This window comes from Dipodomys spectabilis, unplaced genomic scaffold (assembly GCF_019054845.1).
Source record: "Dipodomys spectabilis isolate Male_0828 unplaced genomic scaffold, ASM1905484v1 ptg000187l, whole genome shotgun sequence".
In the NCBI taxonomy this organism is placed as follows: Eukaryota; Metazoa; Chordata; class Mammalia; order Rodentia; family Heteromyidae; genus Dipodomys; species Dipodomys spectabilis.
Genome location: NW_024870864.1, coordinates 3704821 through 3730224, shown reverse-complemented (window position 1 = coordinate 3730224; position 25404 = coordinate 3704821). Strand labels below are relative to the sequence as shown.

The 25404-nt window shown below is 37.9% G+C and overlaps 1 protein-coding gene across 1 annotated transcript in view; it reads right to left on the bottom strand.

Annotated features, from left to right (window-relative positions):
- Vwa3b (von Willebrand factor A domain containing 3B) overlaps positions 1-25404 on the bottom strand; it is a 179543-nt gene that overhangs the window by 64971 nt on the left and 89168 nt on the right. The window contains exons 13-17 of the mRNA XM_042695361.1: positions 20462-20560; positions 13462-13644; positions 8505-8635; positions 6216-6367; positions 1531-1662 (exon numbers count right to left, since the gene is read on the bottom strand). Of these exons, the coding sequence (XP_042551295.1) occupies positions 1531-1662; positions 6216-6367; positions 8505-8635; positions 13462-13644; positions 20462-20560 (697 nt within the window). The remainder of the gene's footprint in view (positions 1-1530; positions 1663-6215; positions 6368-8504; positions 8636-13461; positions 13645-20461; positions 20561-25404) is intronic.

Sequence of the window (25404 nt, the reverse complement as noted above, 5' to 3'; positions counted from 1 at the left end):
AGACATACTCTCTCTCTTTTCCCCAGAAAACACATTTTTTTCTAAATTTTCAAGAACACCATTAATGATTGTTCACTGATGACCTCACTTGACTCCCTACCAACTTCTGAGTAGAGAGCCTTGACCAACATTTTAGGTTTGATCAATTTGTTCTGTGTTTCTTCAGCTCTATGTGAAAAAACAAAGACTCTTTAAGGTTCTGTTGTAAGTTCCAATTTTCATACTAATATTTTGGAGATTTAATACATATATTCTTACATAAATTTGAATTTATAAATGGGAGGGAATGTTATCTCATTGACTGAGCAGCACCTAGAAGAAGGGGTGTTTGGGTATGAGTTGGTCAAATGCCTAAGAAATCATGTAGTTTTCATCATGTGATAAAATCCCTTAGAGACTGTATGAAATACAAGCTACATGAAGCCAAAGAAATATTGAGATGGAGGAAATACAAACTATCTGAAACTCAGGAAATGAGGAGTCCTGAAGGAACAAGCTATGATGAGAAACAGCATGTGGACATTTGTTACTTGTGTGCTTCCTGCTACCTAGGGAGGTTTGGATCTATTATTTGTCACCTATTTGAAACACACAAATATACCACAAGACTTGAACTTTAAAAATGTATCTTTTTAAGAATAATATTAAAGCCGGACTCTGGTGGCTCACACCTAAAATCCTAACTACTCAGGAGGCTGAGATCTAAGGACTCATTCAAAGCCAGCCTGGGCGGGAAACTCTATGAGACTCTTATCTCCAATTAACAACAAAATAGAAAGTGGAGCTGTGATTCAAGTGGTAGAGCACTAGCCTTGAGTAAAAGCAGCTCAGGGGCAGTGTCCAGGCCCTTGGACTCACACACACAAAAAATACTAAGAGTTTTAGCTAGGTGCTTGTGGTTTACACCTGTAATCCTAGCTACTCAAAATCTGACAGGCTTGTTCAAAGCCAGCCTAGACAGAAAAGTCCAAGAGACTGTTATCTCTAATATCAGCAAAAAGCCAGAAGTGGAGCTATGGCTCAAGTGCCAACCTTAAGCACAACCTTAAGCAGCATCTAGGACCTAAGTTAAAGCCCTGGGCCAGCACAAAATTTAAAAAAGAATACTAATTTTTTTTTAATGGCCAATAGTAAATATTGAGTTGGAAAAGTCCCATTTTCCTCACTGCACCACAAGGTAAACAACTTGAAAAGGGCTTAGGTGGCTCTACTTGTGAATAAAAGGATGAAACTAAACCCACTATGAAATAGCAGAGTTCTAAACTGAAATCCCAGACTGGCAGCAAAACCTTACTATTAGCACTGAAGTTATATAGGCCACATGATTGTTAAACTCCCAAGTCCAAGTCTAGCCTTAAGAAAAATGAGTGCACTAAAGTGGCAGGCCTGCTTTACAAAGGAGTCATTGTACAGGAAGCAATCTAGGAGTACTGTAAATATAGTTTCTTCAAAGCCTATTTCCATCCAGCTCTTTCAGAAATAGACACTGAGTACAAGGGTGGCTAAGCTTTCCAGGAAGCTTAGGCTTGCCTTTGTTACTCAGAGCAGTGTTCCAGCTGCTCCAGCCTTTGGAGAGGCCATCCTTCATGTCCTTCATTTCATTGTAGGCTAAGCTCTTGGGAGTGGACATCTGGCTTCTAAGCAGGCTAGTTTTGGTTGATTCTGTTGGTACCAAAAGAATTCAGTTAAGGGAATTTGAGATGGAAGGAGATACTTAGTTATAAACAATTTATTGGCTCCTTAAAAGAAGAATGCAACTTTAGTTTCCTAACATTCAGAGGTCAGATATGGTCTAGTCATAATTGAGTGCTTCAGTAATGCCTTGCTCTCTTTATCTAAATGAAAGTTGTGCTTCTCTTGGAAAAATCCATTCCCAGAGTCATTGAGATGGTTTAAAGTAGTTCCTTGCAGTTGTGGGAATGAGGCCCCCATTTCCTACTGGTTATAGGTCAGTTTGGGTGATTGGGGATAGAAGGGGAAGAAGTTTCCCATCTCCTGAGGGCACCACACATCACTTCCCATGTGGCACAGCTATCTTCAAAACAGCAATCTTTCATGGAACTCTTCTCATAGTTTATTATCTCTCTGGTTTTTTCTTCTGCCACCGAATAGAGAAAGTTTTTCCTTCTAAGGGATTTCATGTGATTGCGCTGGAGCCACCTAGAAAATGTTCCCTTTAGGTGAATACAACATAATTATGAGAAGGATGTTTCATCAACACTAAAGGTTGCAGAGTTTAGGGTTAACATCCTTGGTTAAGATGCTTTAGAAATCATTTTTTCATTATAATTATAATAATTATTATTATATTTATTTTTCTTTATAAAAATTTTGCCCACCATAGTTGCTGCTAGGCCTCTATTGACATTTCTTGAATGTTCTGTTATTCCTCTTAACTAGCAAGCAGGCATTTATCAAATATTGACAGACTGTGTACTTCAAAGGGTAAAGAGCCTGTGGACAAGACATCTTGACAAGTTTTCATATTTAATAACAGAAAAGCATATTATAAACGTGTTTTTCATAATTTAGAGTCACAAGGACCCAGGCCTTATGTAAGCATTTGTGAATGAAATGTACCCATGTTTTCATACGAGGGGATTCACCTTCTCATGCAAGAAATCAGAGATATTTGGAGTAATGTTTAGCTACTAATCTTCAAATGGTCTGTCTTTTTCACAGGTTAGTAATACCAGTGCTTCTCATGCATGGAGAAAGGAGTGTGTTATGCAGCCTCATTACTTTTCTAGGCAACAGAAGGTTACATAAGATTGGCTGTCTTTGTTAAGAAAGGTAAAAATTTCTTGGGATTTATGTCTATAAAAGAAAGTAATCAATGACCCACACAAGGCAGATGAACTTCTGCTGCACTGGCAGCCACATTGACCAGAATTATGAAGCAGAAACAATCAGATATACAGTTGCTCTCCAAGTCCCAAAATGCAAAACATTATTAGTCTCAAACTCTGTAAATACTGAATGAAAATACTTATCTGTATGTGAATTCAAGCATTTAACATTTCCCAAACTCTGTCTAGTCAGCACATTTTATCACTATTCTACACGAAACAGGAAATGAGAAGAAATGCAATGTATGCTTGCCTATCAACACCAAGCATCCCAAATTTGAGTGAAGTGATGAAAATAGCAAAAGGCCTCTAAAATGTTCTGACAAGTATCAAATAACAGCAGATCTAGTAAAACCCAGGTTTAACTGGAATAGACAAAGAAGGACTGGTAAAAGGGATGCAGCCATACAAGTGTCTTGGTATAGGAAACCTGATTGTCCCTATAGACCTAAGACACTCCTCCCCCGTACAAAGACCTCAGAACCAATTAGACATATTACAAAAGTGTGACTGAGTTACAGCAAGTGGCATGTTCCAGGAGCTTAAGGTTTCATGAGGTCAAAACCCTCCTTCCTCCTTTCTAGAAACATGGGGACACTCAACAGATAACAGTGGTAAAAGCCACCACATTCCTCCTAGCATTCTGGTTTGCAGAGACCTCTGCTGCTATCATAGGCAGAACTAATAGAGGACACTAGGAGACCCAAGGGCACCAGAACAATAAAAACAAAATAATACAAGGTTGTAAAAGTTAAATTGCATTGGAACCATAGCCCATAAAATCATTCATATATGCTAAATTTAAACAAAGTGACTGCTTCCCAAATTAAATATTTAAATAAGATCTAGAATCCTGAACATAAAAGACAAAATGTCCAGGGTCCTATACAAAAATCATTCATCCCATCAAGAACCTAGAAAATCACTCCTTGAATAAGGAAAAACAAAACAATCAAATAATGCCAACATCAATTTGAATCAGAAATTAGAATAATCTGACAAGGGTTTAAAAGAAGCTAACCATAAAAATGCTTTAAAGAGAATTACAAATGCTTCAAGAGAATTGCAAATTCTCTTGAAACAAATGAATAGAAAATAAAACTTACTTTAAAAAACCTTTGGTAAGTTTGAAAAAGAGAGGAGATACAAAAACGTTGATATCAATGAGTGGACATTAATACAGATCTCACAGTGACTGAAAAGGTATAATGAATGTTACCTCATAATTCTGAAAAAAATAGAAACAATGTGCCAATTTCTCCAAATCCACAAATTTCCAAAACTCAGACAAGATGAAATAGTAGATAAGGATAATCTTAAAACTACTATCAGTTGGATATACCAGTGGTTCATGCCTGTAATCTTAATTACTCAAGAGACTAGGATTATAGACCTGCATAATCACTGTTCAGAGCTAGCTCAGGCAAAAAGTTTATGCAACTCATTCCCAATATGGCCAGTAAAAAGCCAAGCTGGATGTGTAGCTCAAGTGGTAGAGCCCCAGCTAAGCAAGCAAAGCCAACCGAACCAATTATACCCTAAATTCAAACCTCAGAATCTGAATAAACAAGAAGTTATGGAGAGTTTGTATGTAAATGTAATCCCAGTACTCAAAAGACTAAGATAGAGGGATCATGAGTTCAAGGCTAGCTGTGCTGCATATAAAGATCCTGTTTCAAAAATTTGTAGAAATAGAATTTATAAGGAAAATTTTCTTAAAATTGAAATCTCTAGGTCCAAATGGCCCCTTGACAACTTTACCAAACATCTAAGAATTACATCAGCTTTTCCAGAAATAAAAAAGAAGGAACATTTCTCAACTCATTCAAGGAGGACAGTATCAAGCTTGGTGCCAAACCTGGTAAAAAAAAGGAGTATTAAAAAAGAAAGAAAAGAAAATTGGAAGCCACTAACTTTTATAAACATTCATATGAAAGTTCTCAACAAATTTCAAGCAAATAAAGCCTAGCAATATATTCAAACAATGATAAATTAGAAATGAACAGGAATATGAGATGTGTGAGGCTGCTTCAGCATTTGAAAATCAAATAATATCATCTACCACATCAACAGACCAAAGAAGAAAAGTCACTTATCAATTTCCTTAGTTAAACATTTGGCTGGAATTAAAGCCCATGTTAACAGAGAAAGTTATGCTGAACAGAAAAACCCAATCCCCAAAAGTTATATACTATAATTCCATTTATATAATATTTTTGGAAATGGTAACATGTTAGAACTAGAGAACTCAATGATTCCCAAAGTTTAGGGAACTTGAGAACTCAATGATTCCCAAAGGTTAGGGAAGAGTGTGCAGAAGAGATGGGTGTGGTTTTGAGAGGGTTTCATGAAAGGTCCTGTGATGGAATTGTACTCTACCTTAAATGTGATGGTGATACAAACCTACATGTGTGACAAAATTACAAATGGAAATAGTTGGACATACATACACACATATATAAATGAGCGTAAGAAAAACTGGGACAATCTGAATTAAAATCTATGAATTGTATCAATATTCATATACTAGTTTCTGTATTATAGTTATTTTGTAAGACATGAGCATGGGGCAGTAGGCCAAAAGGGTAGGTTTATGGGATCATGTCAATGTACAATTATCTTAATAAAAATTGCAAAGAAAAGATCTTTTGAGAGGCTGAGGGTAGTTTAACAGTAGAATGTCCAGAGTCTTGAGAAAACAATTGCCAGGTGCCAGTGGCTCATGTCTACAATCCTAGATACTCAGGAGGCTGAGCTCTAAGGTTCAAAGCCAGCAAGGGTAGGAAAGTTCACAAGACTCTTCAATTAACCTCCAAAAATACAGAAGTAGAGCTCAATGGTTCAAATGATAGAGCACTGAAAAACTAAAAAGCTCAGGAATAGTGCCCAAGCTTTGATTTCAAGCCCTAGAACTCACACATACACATACACACAGACATAGACATGCAAACAACACAGACACACACACACACACACACACACAAATCAATAGCAGGGCACCAGTGTTCATGCTTGTAACTCTAGCTACTTAGGAGGCAGACATGTGAGGAACAGGATTTGAAGCCAGCTGAAGCAGAGAAATCCTCGAGACTCTCTCCAATTAATAAGTAGAATCCAGACAGGAGTCACAGCTCAAAGGGATAGAGTGCCAGCTGTGAGTGAAAAGTGAAAACATGAGGTCCTAAATTCAAGCTCCAGTACTAGCATAAAACAAAGCAAAATGAAACAAAACAAATCTCCCCCCCCCCCATAGACACACACACACACACACACACAGGTTTGGGGCTTAAAAATATACTACATGAGTTTGATTTGAGTGTCTTTCATTGAAGAAGAAGAAAAGGCAATAAAAGGGTCAACTGATACCTGCATGGAGGATTTTCTTTTTTGGAATGTTTTGATTTGGAAGGTCCCATTGTACTTTCAACATATTTAGGGGTAATTCAACTGCTGAGTTAACATCAAGCTGAGGCTTTGCACTGTCTTCTGAAACCATTAAAGAGATTTCCTTTTGATGCCTGTTTTGATTTAGATAAAAAATAGATCAAGGAAGAGAAGAAATAAAAAAAGGAAGAGGAGAAGAAAAAAAGAATTTCCATCAAGAAGAAAGAAGTCAATATATTAATATTGAGCATTGTACACTTAAATTAGTACTCCTCCTTCTTTGGGCTAATATAAGAATAGTTATGGAAGAGGTGACACTCTCGAAAAGAAATGTTTGTATTACCTGAATCACATAATTGTAACCCCTCTGTAGATTACCTTTACAATAAAAATGAATTATAAAAAACCCCAACAGTTATAGCCAGATGCCAGTGGTTCACGCCTGTAATCCTAGTGACTTGGGAGATTTGAGATCTGAGGATTACAGTTCAAAGCCAGCCCAGGCAGGAAAGTCTGTGAGGCTCTTATCTTCAATAAACTACTCAGAAAATGCTGGAAGTGCATTGTGGCTTAAGTGGTAGAGTGCTAGCCTTGAGCAAAAGAAGCTCAGGAACAGCACCCAAATCCTGAGTTCAAGCTCCAGGACCAACACACACACACACACACACACACACACACACACACACACACACACACACACACACACACACACACACACACACACACACACACACACACACAGATGGGGGGGGGGAACAGGCATCAACTGCAGAAGGCTGGTATAACAATTCATAGGGTACATAATAACATTATAGAAACTGTTTATGTGTGCATGCTAGCTTTGAGGCTTAAATTCAGTCCAGGGCACTATCCCTTAGTTTTTTGCTCAAGACCAGTCCTCTACCAAGTGAGCCACACCTCTATTTCCAGGGTTTTGTTTTTTTTGGGGGGGGGGTGGGTTGTCAGTTGTTGCTTGAACTCTGGGGGCTAGGTGTTGTCCCTGAGCTCTTCAGTTTAAGGCTAGCCCTCTAGCCCTTGAGCCACAGTGCCACTTCTGGTTTTCTAGTGGCTAATTGGATATAATAGTCTCATGGATTTTCCTGCCCAGTCTGGCTTTGAATTTCGATCGATCCTCACATCTCAGCCTCTTGAAAAGCTAGGATTACAAGCATGAGTCACCAGCGCCTGGCTGCTTCTAGCTTATTACTGATTAATTGGATATAAGAGTCTTACAGACTTTTTGGCCTGGACTGGCTTTAAACCTCCATACTCAGATTTCAACCTCCTGAATAACTAGGATTATAGGTATGAGCCACCAGGGCCCATCAGGAACTGGGTCTTGAACTCAGGACCTGAGTGTTGTCCCTGAGTGTCTTTATGCTCAAGACAAGGGCTCTGTCACTTGAGCCACAGCACCACTTCTGGCATTTTCTGAGTAGTTTATCGGAGGTAAGAGTCTCACAGACTTCCCTGCCCATGCTGGCTCTGAACTGCTATCCTCAGATCTTAGTCTCCTGAGTAGCGAGGATTACAGGCATGAGCCACCAGCTCCAGGTTAGAAACTTATTTCCTTAACCAAACCATAAACCAACAGGTTCTTCTAAAAGCTGGAGAAAGTAAACTCCTTGTCTTGGATCTCCCATATCAAGAAGAGAACATGAAGAAACAATCTGGATAAGATCTAGATCAGAAGCAATCCAGAAATGCTAGAGTATTTCCTCAGACATTTCTTTCTTTGAAGCTCTGAACTCAGTAGCAACACAAAGGAAAGTTTCTGGAACAAACTCAAACACTGTTAACTGTGCTCTCCTCCTTCACAGTTCCCCACCCACCCACTCCTCCTAGTGACTTCATATGCCATAAACCTTTGTACCCGAACCCACACTGTGTGGCCCTTGGCAGAAAAGACAGAGCTTGCATGTACAAATGCACCATGCTCGTTCTCAAAATATTTCAAGAAAGACATGACAAGTGTTGGAATTTTCTCGCCTATGGAAAGCTAGAAAATTTTGTTAACCATCATCTGTCCCATCACGGCTTGGGCTGGAGGCCGTTGTCCACCCTAGGTGATAGAGAATATGAAGTACATAAGCCAGTGGTTATTCATTAATTACTCTCCTTCCCTAAAGAAAAATTATAACTTCATAAACTATATAATTATTTCACTATAAATCTCTCAAAGCATTTCAGAAGGGGGAAGTATCCAGGAGAGCTGGTAGAGCCTGAGAGGATCCTGAATGATGGGGAGATGAGGAAGTGAGACCAGCTTACTTGTTGTCTCCTTCCTTGTCTGCATTGTACCACCAGTCCATAACTAAGGACTCCGAATAGAGGCTTTGCACCTTCTGCAGGTCACTGTACCCTTTCTCCATTTCCTGAACCAAAAGAATCAGATCTTCACTCTGTTGGAAGGAGAAGTGAATAACTTACCAGGTTGTAAGAGTTCAAATTTCAAACATTTTAAACAACAACAACAAAAAACTATACTAGGAAAAGAATCCAATTTCATATTACTCTTCCATTTTACTCATATTTTACTCATACTACTCATTCCATTTTCAACCAGCTCCATGTGGACATATAATAAAACTGAACTTACATAAAGTGTGCTGCTTGAAAAGTTTTGACATTCACATCTGTGAAATCATTATGAACAAGATAATGACTATATCCATCAGTCCCCCAAAGTTCTCTTTTGTAAACTTGCCCTCCTTCCTACTTTCCAAGGAACCTCTCTTCCCAGTTCCCAAGGAACTCCTCAGTGTTCTGTCACTACACATTACTTTTGATATTTTCTAGAATTTTATATAAATGGGACCACACAACAAATACCCTTTCCTTGTGTGGCTTCTTTCACTCACATAATAATTTTGAGATTTTTCTCAGGTTGCAGTGTGAATCAACAGTTCATTTTTTTTTTTTTGCTGAGTAGTATTCTATTACCTATAAAAATTTATTCATTCATTCGCCCATTGATGGGATAGCTGAGCTTTTTCCAGGATATTATAAATAAAGCTATGAACATTTGTTTTCAAGTTTTTGTATGAACATCTGCTTCCACTGCTTATGAGGAAACTAGGAGTGAAATAATTAGAGTAATTAGAATAATTGGTAATTTCAAACATTTGGCAAATTGAAACTCTTTTCTAACAGGTAGTAACTGTTTACATTCCCATCTGTAATAAGACCTTTAGTTCCTCCACATCCTTGCAAATACTGGGTAGAGTTAGTTATTTCGAATTTAGCCATTTTGATATTGTACAACAGTATCTATTCATGCTTTTGATGTACATTGCTCTAATTTGTTAACATTCCTGTTCTTATTCATTTTTCATACATCCTTTTTGTCATTGTTTTGCTTTGTTTTTTTCATTGTGGTTGTTTTGCTTTTTTATATTTGTTTGAGACAGGATCTTATTTAGTTAGCCCAGGCTGGCTTTGACCTACCTCTGCCTCCCTCCCAAGTGCTGGGATCATAGGTGTATGCCACCATCAAACTTTTTATATATTACTGAATGATTTGCTATATTTTGTTTAGATATTTTTTTGCATCTCTATGTATGAGGTATATTAGTCTATAAAAATGTTTTTGTGAGGTTTTTGTCTTGGTAATATTAGATTCATAGAATGAGTTGAGAGAGAGTCCCTCTTCTCAAGTTTCTGAAAGATGTTGTTTGGAATCAACATTTTAGGTGGCTCTGGGAACCAAAGCCAAGGGCTAGCACATGCTACACAATCACTTTATCACTGAGCTATACTTGCAACCCTGGAATTTATATGTTCTTTTTAAATGTTTGTTTCAAGTCAGCAGTGAAGTCATCTGGGACTGGAATCTCCTCTGTGGAAAAGACATTAACTACAAAATTCATTTCTTTGATAAATGTATGGTGACTTTCATTTTTTGTGAATTTAAGTTTTCACTCTCTGAGACAAATGTCCAAAGGATCAGGTATCAGGTCATCTAATAATTAAATGTCTGGTTTGCAGGGAAATTGTCAGACTGTTTTTCATAGTACCTGCCACTTTACATTCCTTACAACACTGTGGTCTGGTTTCTCTTTATTCTTTCCAGCATTCAGTTTTGTCATGGTTTTTACATTTGGTCATTGTGACAGATGTGTAACAATTATATCACGGTGATTCAGTTGCTTTCCTCTATGGCTAAAGATGCTGAATTTCTTAGATGAAATGGCCTTATATGTTCTACCTCTTTTTTCACTGGACAGTTTATTTTTAACTGTTGAGCTTCAAGAGTTCTTTATATATTCTATATTGGTTTGTATGTACTTTCTACAAGTTAGTAATATCTTTACATTCTTTTAACAGACTCAGTTCATTTGGATAAAGTCTACTTTATTAATCTTTCATTTTATGCTTTAGGTGTCTAGACTAATAATTCTATACCTTGCAAAAGGATCTCACAATTTTTCTCATATTTCTTTCTAGAAATTTTATAGTTTTACTTTTAAGTCTATGACCCATTTTACATTAATATTTGCATGAGGCCTAAAGTTTAGGTTGAGTTTCATTATTTTGCATATGGATGTCCACTTGTTCCAGTTGAAAGGCTATCTTTCCTCCACTGATTGCTTGTGTGCTTTTGTAAAAAATCAACTGGGCAAGTTAAGAGTATATTGTTATGAATGTTCAATTTGCCATATTGTCTTAATTAATGTAGATACATAATACACTGTATCAGTGCTTTTCCCCCCTCATTCTATTATCCTGCAACCCATCTTGTAATATTTGAAGATACCAGATATTGCCAATTTTACTTTGATGAATGGTGGGTATTTTTGTTTTGCCATAATAATTTTTGAGGTTTGTTCTAGGATGCAGCTTGATAGGAAATGTACTCATTACCTTGCTCATGTAACTGTAACCCCTATGTACAGTATTTTTACACTAAAAACATTTAAAAATAGGATGCAATTAAATTACTTAAAAATGGTTTGTTCATTCAGGACTGTGTTTATTTTCTATTACTGAGATAAGACCCTTCTGTATATTCTGCCTAACTCTGAAAAGACTGGGAGGTTTTCTCATCTAGCTGATGAAGCAATTATTATTCCTAGTTTTGGGTGATCTCAGAGCACTGTGCTCTCTGACCTTGGACGATTATTTTCCAAGTCTCAGATAGTTTCCTCAAGCAACACTGATTGGTGCTTTGGCTTATGCTGTGAGAATGATTTGCATTTAATGTCATTCCTCAGGGCAAACAATGAAAAAAACCCATAGTCCTTTCTGGAAGAGGAACTTTAAAATATATTATCTTTAGGCCAGGATTAGAGAGTTGGAGAAGAAAGTTTTATTTATTTTTTCCTATTAGCTTATCAGAATAAATTGCTTTGTCAGATGGCCACATGGTTATATAGTCTGGGAAATTAGAAGACATCCACTTAACATCTGAAAATTTTGAGTTTCCTGCGTATAACAATGGTTAAAAACTTTATATATGGTGGGCTGGCTCAGTGGTAAAGCACTTGCTTTGCATGCCTGAGGCCCTGGGTTCGATTCCTCAGCACCACATAAGCAAAAAGAAAAAAGCCGGAAGTGGCGCTGTGGCTCAAGTGGTAGAGTGCTAGCCTTGAGCTGAAGAGCTGAGGGACAGCGCCCAGGCCCAGAGTTCAGGCCCCACAACTGGACCCCTTCCCCCCCCACAAAAAAACAAAATCAAAACCAAAAACTTTATATATGGGCCAGGTGCCAGTGGCTCATGCCTATAATCCTAGCTACTAGCAAGCTAAGTTCAAGTGGTAGAGCACTAACTTTGAATAAAAAAGCTTAGGGACAGCATCAAGACCCTGAGTTCAAGCCCCAGTACTGGCATCAAAAACAAAATTTAAGAAAAATCCTTTCTGGGCACTGGTGGCTCACATCTGTAATCCTAGCTACTCAGAAGGCTGAGATTTGAAGACTGAGGTTCAAAGCCAGCTCAGGCAGGAAAGCCTATGAGACTCTTCTAATTAACCACCCCCAAACCAGAAGTGGAGTTGTGGCTCAAGTGGTAGAGTACCAGTCTTGAGCACAAAAGCTCAGGGACAGAGCCCAGGTCCTGAGGTCAAGCCCTAGAACTTGCATGCACACACACAAATCCTTCACATAAGGACTCCAGTATCCTTTTAAAGAACTTTCTTAAGTAAAGTAATCCAGACCCAAAGAAACATAGGTCCCATGGTTTCCCTTTCTTGCAATAATTAGTATACATCTAGGATAATCTTAGCAGATGAGCAGAATAGCTCAATAGCTATGTACATATGACCATATAAGATTATGCTAAGTGAAGTTAACTCTAAGACATGGACACAAGAGGTTTTTCTTTGTTGTTGTTTAATGTTTTTAATGTGATTTTTGTTTCTTTTGTATGTTTTCCCCTCTATGGTATATCCCCTCTTGTCACTGTATTTGATTTTGGTATCCTGGTATTGAATATTTGTTTATTTGAATTAGGGAAAGGAAGGGGAACAACAGAATGGTAAGACAAAGAACCAATGCAACAAGACAATGTTGGAAGTGACATATACAACTTGGGGCTAGGGAGGGTGTGGGGGAGGGAAAGTAGGAGAAAAATGAGGGAAGGGGTAACAAGTTTGACAAGAAATGTACTTATTACCTTACTTATATAACTGTAACCCCTCTGTACACCACTTTGAAAAAAAAGAATTATAATTTGAGGAAATAAAACAAAAAAAAAACCTTCTTTTTTGCTTGGACACTTTTGCTCAAGGCTAACACTCTGCCACTTGAGCCATAGCACCACTTCTGGCTTTTTCTGTGTATGTGGTACTGAGGAATTGAATCCAGGGCTTCATTCATGCTAGGCAAGTACTCTTCCACTAAGCCACATTCCCAGCCTCTCCAGGAGCTAACATTTGAGAAAATATTGATAATTGTTGAATATCAGTGATGTTTACATTGGGGTCCATATACTTCTGTATATGTTTGAAAGTTTCCATAATAACAAAAAAAAACAAACAAAAAATAAGAAAAATAAACGAAGATGTCTAGGCCTCTCTATATTTATACTCTGACTTATTGCTACAAATAAGGAGCTTGGATCCCACATTTTCACAAGTTCCCTAGCTCAGGCAATCCTTGGACTACATTTTGAGAAACACTAGTATATTCATTGTCAACCAATTCATTTGCTTGACTTAGTTTCCTTTGTGGTTGAGGTTTTCTCAGCTAAGATGATAAACATTGCTTGCTCCGATCAGCAAAGCCTTACCTGAACCACCTCCTGTGGTGTCGGATCCTTGCAGCCAAAATTGTAAGAATGGAATTCTCCTCCAGTCAAAGAAGCAAGCTCTTTCAAAAACACATTTGCAATCTCATCATTGTAACTGAAGGAGATGGTATGAATAGGAATTTTCTGATAAACTTTAACTTGATCTATCACCATTTTTGATGGCTAAAAGAATAAGAAAGAAAAAAGTATGATGGGAAAATCCTTAGTATTTGCCATGTGATGAAATTTAGAACTGGTAAATCCTTGTACAATTGTGGTGGCCTTTTGTCAACATGTCAATTCAATTTGGCAAACAAATATTGCCGGACAGCAATAGGCCCTGGTCCTTGATCTCTGAGGTGTCACACTCCTACAGAAAAAAGTTAGGAGAGTTGTCAAAGGAATTCACCAACTTTAGGTACATGTAAACCTGATGCCTGCTGTTAAGGTGTTGGGCTATGCTTTAGACCACTGAAAGTACTGGGGTCAAAGCCCATGGATAGAGCATCCTGGTCCATTGGTGGTACACAGAATGGGACCCCGAATTCTCAACATGGCTTCCAAAATATCTCCACCAAAAAAGAAACTTTCGGCTTCTGATATGCCATGGCATTTTTGCCTCTCACAGAAGATGAGAGTTGAGACATATATTTAAAGGTTCCTCCATGTGCTAGGAATTCATAATTAAGTGCTGTTATCTTATGAGGTGGTTATTAAAATAATGATTAGTTGCCCAACTACTATATCCATTCATATTTGTTCTTTCTCCTCCTCTCCATCTTCTTCTCCCTCTGTCTCTCTTGATGGCTCCTCACTTGGTTGCTCACTTTCTTTCTCTTTTAAACTATTACAGCCTTGTTTTTCTTTTTATAGCAATAATATGCTGTTTAAAAAAATGAAAATACAAACAGACAACAATAACACACACACACTTCACTTTTCTAGATAATTATGCAGCAGTATGTCATGCTACCTACTTCAGGCCAATGAGATATAGGGTGAAGTCCCCAGGGAATTCCCTTTGTCCAATTAAAAGATAAGAAAATATTTAAGAAATAATAGATAGATAGATAGATAAATAAATAATAAAAAGAGACTAATGTCCTTCCCCTTCTTCCTGCCTGGTAAATGGTCTCTCTTCTGGATGAGAAATAGTTAGGTTGTGACCATGGGGATGGAAATCATAAACAAAGATGGTAGAACACAGGGATAAAAGGAAGCCTCCTTTCTAGGAGACATCCTTGATAGCTATACTACCTGTACTACCTGACACTACTTCTTACCCATGGATACATTGACCTTCTCAAGTTGTCTCATTCATCATTTGTCTGATACTTTGTCTTTGCTCGATTAATGTGCACCAGTAATGGACAACTAGATGTATAGGCTACATATAAAAATAGAGAAACTGAGACTCAGCGAGATTAACTTTTCTACTGTTACTAAGCTCTTAAGTGATAAGACTAGACTACCAAATTTTGGAACTAGATTATATCCACAATTTGTTATTCTGGTGTGCAATAAAGATAGTCTCTCCAGGAGGATCAACTCTCAGTAAACAAAACTCAACACCCAGAAAAGGAGATTTCCCCTAACAACTTCCTCTTTATCACTACAGACCAGCTGAGAAGCTTTAGAAATGACCTCCAATTGTTCTGGCTTCCTTCCTCTGGGTGTCAGAGTGCCAGCAGTCCCTCTTTGATGACCTAACTTGTTGGCTCTTTCAACCAGTTCCTATCCTCTACCTGTAGTTGCTACCTTTTGATCTTTAACTTTTCCTCAAATAGTTTTCGATGGAGCCCTGGGAAGACAGAGTGATGGATGAGAAGGGACTCTGGACTCACCACTGCTAGCCTTGAGCATCTCACACTCTGCCCAGGGAAGAAGCTGGATTACACAAGTCCTAGTTTTGTACAAGCCATCACTTATACACAGCTTCAGTCTCTGAATCCAATCTTTCCAGCCTCAAGCCCGTGCTTAAACATAAGTTCCTCTCTTGTGACCATTAGCTGGTTTCTTTTTTAAAAATTTTTATTGTAAAAGTGAAGTACAGAGGGGTTACAGGCCAGGTAATGAGTATATTTCTTTTTGAACAGGGTCATCACTGGTTTCCTAACGAAACACCAACCTTAATCTAGCTGAAAGCTAGTCCAATTCTTCTTGTCTACTGAAAGAATGGAGCTGACTCATTTTCCTTCAACTCAGTTTCCCTTCCTGAGCACTTTCTAGGAGCTATGCTTATACTCTCTCCATGACGCTTCTCTTACAATCCTTGGAGATAAGTTCTATTATTAGGCTCATTTCTTACCTGGGACTTCCAACTTCTGCTCCTCTGACTGACATACCAGACAAGAGTGAGAGCTAAATTCTACTAACTGGATGGACACAAAGTTGCCATGAACTTATTCCTATATTGGCTCACAACTGAGATATCAGTACCTAGCATGTAGATGTCAGATACTGTAGGCAGCATTTCCACCTATTCATATGCTACCTGGCACCGTATATGTATGTGCTCATTGTCTCATCTCCACTAAAATATAAGCTTCACAGAGGACAAGCACCTTGTCTATCTTGTCCATTTCTGAATTCCCAGGCTGATAGCAGTATCTAGCCTAAACATGTTATTAAATAAATACTTGTAAAATGTCCAGATAAAGATTCATTATATACAAAAACTGCTTTGTTAAATGGCAAAAAATATTCAATACATATCCTAGAAATTAAGGAAAGTGAGGGAAGGAGTGGGTTGGGAGGGGTGGGTGAGAATGTTGAAAGGGGTTACATTGATCAAGATGTATTTGTAAACTGTTTGTTGAATGGCAACTCTTTTGTACAACTACTTAAAGATAATAAATACATTAAAAATTTTGTGAAATGCCTTCACAGGAATATCATCTGTGTGTGAGAAGAGAGGCTTAGCTCTAAGATGAGAATACATGAGAATTTACTAGAGGGCACTTGCCCAAGGTCATTTAGAGGGATGGTGCTAAGGATAAACTTCTGATCCAGGTGTCTATTAAGTAATTTCCATCACTCCATACAGTTAAAGAGCACATGAGAAACCATTAAGTGCATCACAGTATGCTTCCAAACACTTAGCCCCAGGTAGCATCATTGTGCTAAGCTGCTATGATACTCCAGTGCCTCTGACAGTGTTAGAAAGCTGGGAAGGAGAGCAGGGGTGTCTGTTAGGATGGAGCAAGCTCCATCCCTGCAGTGGAAGGAGCCACAATCCTTCTGCCCCTGAGAATTCCTATAGCTGATTTACAACCCCAGAGTACTAAATAGACTCAGCAGGTTGTCAAAAACTTTTCACAACTACAGCTTGGTTCACTCTGACTCTTTCCAGCTAGAAGCTCCCAGGTCTGTGGGTCTAGCCCTTATGAAGCTGTGAAGAAACCTTCCTCAGCCCTGAACTTCCTCAGACACTTTTCACAGAGGCTGCCAGTTCTCTTCAATCCTCAGATGAGGCCAAGTACCACAGATATACAGCCAGAATCCCTTCCAAAGGCATCAACCTGGAGTGGCAGAAAACAGCTCATCTTCACTGAAGAAGTTCTATGCAGGTTGATGGTCCTGGGCATTCTCCCATTTTCTTGACTCCTACTAGGGCAAGTCCATGGTATCAAAGTAGTTCCGAAATAATCACAGCCAAAACTGGCCTGGGCTTCTCCAAGTAGATTCTATCCTATGTCCATGCTCGCCAAAGGATATCTGTCTAATATGAATTTGATTTCTTTGGGAGGATTATAGTTCAAGGCCAGCCCTGGGTAGTTATGAGACCACATCTCACCCAACAATCAGGGCAGCTCAAGTGTTAAAATGCCTATCAAGTTCATTCCTCACTAAAAGGAAGAAAGAAAAAGATACTGGTAATGTTAGTTGGTGAACTTCTACTTGGTGAACTGGAATGAGAGGAAGAATTTTTCTTAATCTTGTAATAAATAATTCTGTGAATGGATTATCATTTAAAAATTTAGCAAGGGGCTGGGAAGGTAGCTCAGTGGTAGAGCGCTTGCCTTGCATGAATGAGGTCCTGGGTTCAATTCCTCAGTACCACACAAGCAGAAAAAGCTGGAAGTGGCACTGTGGCTCAAGTGGTAGAGCGCTAGCCTTGAGCTGAAGAGCTGATGGACAGCACCCAGACCAGAGTTCAGGCCTCACAACCGACCAACAATAAATAAATAAATAAATAATTTAGCAAAAAATAATTTGAAAGTAAAGCTTTACTAAATCCATGAAATGAAGAACAATGAAGGACTTACCTCTCCCCTTTGGGCCTAATCTTTCTGTGTATCTAAAGATGGAATATGAAGGGTTGACTCCTGCTTTATTCCCCCAGGTCAAGCAAAATACCAAGTGCTCAAGTACTCAACCAAAAGCAGGTCATTCTGATCTTGGTTTAGCTGAAAGTTCCCTCATCCCAGGCAGAGCATCCATTCTGGGTCTGAGGTGCCCTTGGCCCCCAAGAGATCATACCCTAGCACCCAACCGTGGCTCCCAAGAGATCAGCCTATTTTTTTTACTTCCTTGTTAAGACACATATAAGCCCAATCCCAAATCCACCCCATTCAGACAATCTCCATTCCCACAGGAAAGTTACTTTGCCTTGCTACTATACCTCAATAAGCACAGTCTTAGCCTGTATAGACTGAATCTGGCCTTTTTCTTTCTCCATTTTTCCTAACAAACACCTCTGATGAATTCATCATTATTGGGGAAAAAAATGTATGTTGCATATTAGATTTTAAAAAAAAGCAGACTATCAAGTTGAATTATGAGTGGTTTACATTTTTTTCTTTTGTAGTGCTTTTTAAAGCATTGCCCATAGTCTAAACAACATTTTTTAATATGTGAATCAGACCTAAAGAGACAAAGGTTACACACTCTCTCTTATACATGGAAGCTAGAATTAGTTCATAAATATGTAGTAAGTACTTTGGGAGGTATGCAAGTATATACAAATGTATTAATTGAAATGCAGTAGATTAAGGGGGAGAAGCCAAACAGCATAATTCCTTTAAAAGGCTAAATCAGAGGTCAACAAAATAAACATAAGGAAATGGGTACTTAAAAAGGGTAGGGCAGAGTCAAGGGGAAGGGATAGACAAAGAAGAGAAGAAAGGGAAAAAAGAGTAAAAAGTTAAATGAATATCCTAAAAAAATTAAGAAAAGTGGGGGAAAAGTTGAGGAGGGGTGAGAATGTTCAAAGGGGTGACATTGACCAAGGCTCATAATATTCATAAATTGCTTTGTTTGCATTGTTGAATGGCAATTCCTTTGTACAACTCCTTAAAAATTAAACACACAGACATACACAGATTTCTAAGAAAGAAAAGACCTTGCTCAGACCACTCTGAAATTGTAACGCTTATCTTTCCCAACTTGGATCTGCCCTCGTGTTTCTTAGAACTCCATGACATCTCAGCACCCACAGGTGTACAAACAGCAGAACTCCAAAGCCTGCTTGCTCCTTGAGATTTAAATTTTGATCTATACATAATTATGATAAACCAGAAAGGAGTGATCAGATTCTTTTCTGCCTTGTTTCCACCTTTCCTTTTCCCATCCTCTGCTTCCAAACTGGTCACCAAGTGCTGTTGTAATCTCATCTCTAGAGACAGTCCTCTCCTCCCCATTCCCTCTTCTCCTACCAAAGGCTGGGGGGGAGGCCTTATTAGCCCTTGTCAAATTCAGCAGCAAGCAGCGCTGGCAGTTAGCCTGTACCAGCCACTGCTGAGACATGTTTCCAAAATATGATAAGTAGGACATACCACACTTCTGAGAGTTCTCATGGTAGTGACGTCTACATTCAAGGACTTTCACAACCTCCTCCAATCTACCTTTCTCACCTCAGCATGGATACTCCTCTGTTTCTACTCCTGTGTACCCACGGTATCATTCATCTCCTCTCCTCTCCTCACAAAACTGCTTCTCCCCTTTCTAGATACAGCTCAAATTTCCCTTCTTAGGTAAAACCTTCCCTCTCCATCTCCTTTTATCACAATCCATCTCTCTACTTCCAGTCATAGCACAGGCAACTCTGATCCTTGCATTGCATCCTCTAACAGCAAATATCTAGCACATTCCCCCCTAATACATAAACTTCCCTGAAGCAGGGTGAGATATGACTCATCTTTGTAATCTTAAATCATGGCATCACACAAGAAATGTAAGAAAGATACAATAAACTCCTTTCAAAGAGAAAATATAGTGAAGTTGATAGGATATCGTTCAACATAAAATTTCACTTTATACATTACCTCTCAGCTATAAATCTAAGCCTGTGGTAAAATCCAGTTGCTCCACTATATAATCCCTGAACTGACACAAGATATTTTAGAATATTTGCCTGGCAGTCTGCATATATAAACATCTTACAAGGGAGGATACAAATTGATACTAATTCACTTTAGCAGTTGATTTACATTGTGTTGGCCTGGAAAATCCTTGTATTTATATAATGCCTAGAGCACTAGTCTTTCATTCAGAAATCAAAAAAGAAGCTGAACAGACTCCTCTAAAACTTTTCAAATACTTTCAGTCAGGCTAAGTGAACAAAGAACATTTCACCAGAAAGGCTTGTTTTTGTTTAAATGAGGACTAAGCTAAAATCAGGGGTAGAAGCAAGGACATTGCACAGTGACATGTTTAGATTGAATTCTCAGAGGAAAGACAATCTCCTTGCTTTTAGGTTTGTAGTAATATAAACTAGTGCTCATTGGAAGGCAAACATCTTTTCTGGGATTGGTCTCTAGGCCCATGGGTGTGTACCACATTAAGCAGAAAACTTTCACCATCACATAAACATCCATTCATCTTTGTTATGGAAGACAAAGGAATTCCTCAGTGTATTTTCTCACCTTAGATCTGGGTCCCTAAGCCAAAGTATCTCAGCAGCTTTTTGAGGATAATTGTAAAGGTCCCCAAACCCATTCTCAGCAGTCATTTTCAGAGTATTGAAGAGACTCTCTTTGTTCCCAGCTTTGATAAGTACCTGATCAGGTCTCCCGTCTGTCAAAAGGTAAATTACTTGTGTTTCTTTGTCAGCAAAAGCAATTTTCAAGGCATTAAGAGTATTTGTGGAGCTTCCAACCTTACAAGAGGAAAAAAAATAGAGAAATACTAAAAAAAAGATCCACAAACAAGTAAAATTTAGTTTCTGCTTAGGAAAGGGGCTTATGAAATAAAGGGTAAATTAAAATCATAATGAGAAAATAATTTAAATTCAGAGATTCTAAGAAACTAGACCTGGTGTACTAAAGTCTCTACCCAGGCAATCCAAGGACCACAAGAGACTATAGATTTCCTGTCTTGACAGAGATCTGAATGCAATTTTATATTTATATGTTTCTATGTGAGTTGTTAACTCAGTTACAGCTCACCAGCTGTCAACACAGCTTAAACATGCAGCTTGAATATACCCTGGTGGGATCATATTTATTTCAAACCTGATTTATTCATGACACCCAATATTTAAGTGTGTGGTACCATTAACAACCTAATAATGCACACATGAATATATCTAACAAAACATGAATCTTTCCTGGTTGTGGTGAAACATGTACCTCCAAGTATCTGGACACACTGCAAGGTCTTATGTGAATGCATGGTCTTAAGTGAGGAACTGTAAGTGTTCTCCTTTACGTATGTAAATAAATAAACAAATACAACAGGCACTCTGTATCCAAGGTTTCTATATCCACAATTGAACTAAACAGGATAAAAAATTTTGGAAAAAAATCAAACTATACTGAATATATATAGAACTTTTTCATACCATTATTTCCCAATCAATACAATACAGTAATTCTTCACATAGCATTTACATTATATTTAGTGGGATGTCATCTAAGGATGATATACAGCTTACAAAAGGATACACATGGGCTCTATGCAAGCACTGACCCATTTTACACAGAAGAGACTTGAACATCTGCAGATTCTGGGATCCATGGGGTATGTGTGTGAGGTCCTGGAAACAATTCCTCAGGGAAAACTATACTCATTCCTGAGGGAAAACTATACTCATCAAAATCAAAACTGATCGCAGGAGACAAGTTAGAGCTCATTCTCTCTCTTATATATAACATCTATCACAATACTATCTATAGTTTTTCATGGAAAAAAGAAGAAACATATAGATATATGTGTATATATATTTATACATATATAATTTGTCAAAAGAAATTAATGGCATGTTTTTAGAAACTTCTCCAATCATGTTAAACAATTATAAATGAGAAAAGTTCTTTAATGCTTCATCATTATAAAAAGGAATGAATTTTCAGAGAAATGCAAATTCACTGGAATGTGCTTTCCTTAATATGAAAAAAACAATTCTTTCCATTAAATATCATTAGACAGCTATTGTTAATATCATTTGACATCTCCAATTACCTCTGTCTGGACTTTGAAATTTATAAAAATTTATTGCAGTCTTCCCCCTCATCGAGACTCTATTATTAGTTCTACTTCAGTTGTAAGCAAGAAAACCAACCATGGCTGATTTAAGCTAAAAGGAATTTATGAAAAAGACTTTGGGATGGCTGACAGTATTAACAAGCTGGCAGGAGAACTAAGCCTGGGACCTCACACCAAGAACAAGGATCCAATTCTGCTGTAGTGTTGCCTGGTGGGATCCCTACTACAATCAAACACCAGATGCTGTGTCTTGCCTCACCGGTCCTGGAAGTGTCAGACATGAGATGGACCAGCAGCCCGTCCCTCTGCCACCCCTGGAGCTACATCAGTCATCACTGCCCTCCTCTCCCTGCTAGGCAGACCATCTGGAATTCTCATCTCTCAGTTCAAGGCTGGTGGTGGTGCCTGGTTCACATTACTCACACCTTAGGTGAGAACTTTCAGCTTCCTATTGAAGCTGAAGGTGAACAGCCTTGGTCTCCTCTACCATGAATCTGCATAAGAATAGAGTAGAGATTTATGGCCTGGAATGATAAATCTCCTGCACATATCCAAATCCCTACCTAAGATGTCTCTTAGGCCATACCATAAGCCAGAGATGCCTTCTCCATTTGAGTTTCTCAGACTTTGTCACAAGTGGGAAATCCCTAACTAATCCAATTGCTCTTACCCCAGCCTCCATCATTTGGGTTTACTCCTTTTCATTCCAGTGAATATTCTTAAGTAAAAAAATTCCATGTGACAAGACATTTTTCAACATCTAGAACACAGCTTACAAACCCAGCCCAACTCTGTGACTTAAGGGGGATTCACAGGCCTAAAAATACCATGTTAAAGCTTCCACAGACTATGTCTAGCATAGGACATATCTTGCTAAGTGAGTAACTGAAGACAGTTCATGGTAGAGATGGCAGGGAAGACAACTGAAGGACAAGTAGGAGAGTGAGGAGGCAAACATAGAAAACATAATGTGTGCTCCTGACTCCTATTTTTCTCAGGATGGATAAGTAATTCTATACTTGAAAGCCCATTTGATAAGAGAGGCTGGAAAAGTATCAATGACAATGATAATCATAAAAACATCATCTATGGAGCATATACTAGGTTCAGTATTTACTTTTCCTGCATTTTCACTCTGTGAAATATTAACACTTATAACTTCAGAAACCTCTGCCCAGTCCCCCAAGGTTACCCAGAAAAAAATAGGTGGCTCAGGGATATTCCTTTGCCCTTTCACAGCACAAAGCAGGGACTGAGTGTGTGCCTATATAGCATGAGTTGGCTCAAAACACTAAACACTCAGAACAAACTCCTACAAATGTAAACCAGAATGAACATGATAAACCTAAACAGAGACTGTCTGCTAAATGAGAAGATTTAAATGGAGTTAGAGTCTCCTAATAAATACTCAAATTATCTAGGATGCAATGCAAAAATCACTCATAACAAAAACTAGAAATGTCACTTTTAACTAAAAAATCAATCAACTGATTCCAATACCAGCAGAGCTTCATAACTATTTGGGACAATGAAGAAAACTGAATACCATGAGAATTTCAGAAAAGAAAGGAGAAAGATTGAAGAATTTCTAAAATATTCAAAATAATGTCTTAAAAAGTTCCAAATTTGGTGATAGATACAAAAACCACAATTTAAGAAGCTGAGAAAAATCCAAAATAACAGAAAATTCAAGAAATTTATGGCCAAACACACTGTATTTAAATTTCTGAAAACTGAGGCCACCAACCCTGAGAGCAGCAGACATGAGATGAACCAGCAGTAGGTAAGAGCCTCTTCTACCCCAGGACAAAATTTCTAAGAACAGCCAAAGAGAAAAAACACATGATAATATCTATAAAATAACAGTAATTCAAAAGACAATCTCATCTTAAGCCACAAACATCAAAAGAAACAGGCACAGCATGTTTCAAGTGCTGAAACAAATGAACTGTTAGCCAAGAATCATGTGTCTGGTGAAAATATCTTCCAGGGCTGCTGAAGAACTGAGAGAATCTATATTTGGGTGACATCCTTAAATAACAGCTAACCGAAATTGTGTAAATAAAAAGAAAACAATAATGGGATAAACACTGGGCTTTCAGAAAAGAAAGAGCAATGGAATGAGCAAACATGAAGGGAAGCATAAAAACTAGTCTTAACTCTGCAAGTTTCTAAAATCATGTTTAACACCATCTAACAGGTATATAATGTATATAGAAAAATATACTTCAAGTACAAAATAGTGATTGTAAAAGGACCTAAATAGAAGGAGGATTTGTATACTTGAAGCAGTAAAACTCTAGTTCAGTATACACAGTTCTATCTGTGTATAAGGAAATTTTTGAAACAACCATTACAAAAACATTACAAATCAATACACTAAAAAAATAATATAAGTAAGTTTAAATGGAACACTAAAAATACTCAAATAACCCACAGACAGGTAAGAAATTAGAAAGAAATGAAAAACAGAGAAAAGAAAAACAAATGAGAGATAACCTTAAACACCACTAGTTACATGTAAATTTTCTGAATATACTAATTACACAACAGAGGTTGAAGAGTAAACAAAAACATTGCCCAACTCTGCACTGTTAACAAGAAGCTCACTTCAACACTGCGTAATAAAATAGCTAATTCATGAACATTTATTTTTATTGTTATTATAAAGATGATATGAACATTTATTTTTAGAAAGCAAGAGTAACTGTCAACAGTACATACTGTACACTTTTAAAGATTTTTATTAGCATCTATTAATTGTACAAAGGAATCCCATTCATTTCACTATATTTCCATATACAATATACTGTGATCAAATTCACCCCTACCCCCAGTCATCTCTCAATAGCCCCTAATCAAGTGAACAATCCTTTAGCGCGTGGGACTTTGAGGAACACTCTAGAGCCAAACTATAGCACTCATAAATTCAACATGTTAGAAGAAATGGAATTTCTCAAAATCTAAAAACTACAAATAAAACCATACTGAGACAAAAAAGATAACTAGAACATTTCTATACTACCAAAAATTGAATTTGTAATTTAAGAATTCCCTCCAAAGAAATCTCCAAGCCCACATGATTTTACTAGAGACCTATCAGTAAAAGAAAATTAGCAAAACTTTTGTTATAAACCACTACAATTAACACAATCTACTCTAGAAAATACAAGATAGTACTTCCCAAGCCATTTTTATGAGATCACTATTCCTGTAATAGTATTTGAACAAAAAGTTAGGCTACAGGCATAGCTTAATAATAGAGTGACAGTTAAGCAAGCAAGCCAAGCAAGTTTGAGGCCTTAAGTTCAAATCTTAGCACCAGGAGAGAAAGAGGGAGGGAGGGGAGGGAGAAAGGGAGGGAAGAAGGAAGGAAAGGAAGGAAGGAAGGAAGGAAAGGAAGGAAGGAAGGAAGGACGGAAGGAAGGAAGGAAGGAAGGAAGGAAGGAAGGGAAGGAAGGAAGGTGGGAGGGAGGGAAGAGAGAGAGAAAGAAGGAATGAGAAAGAAAGACAGGA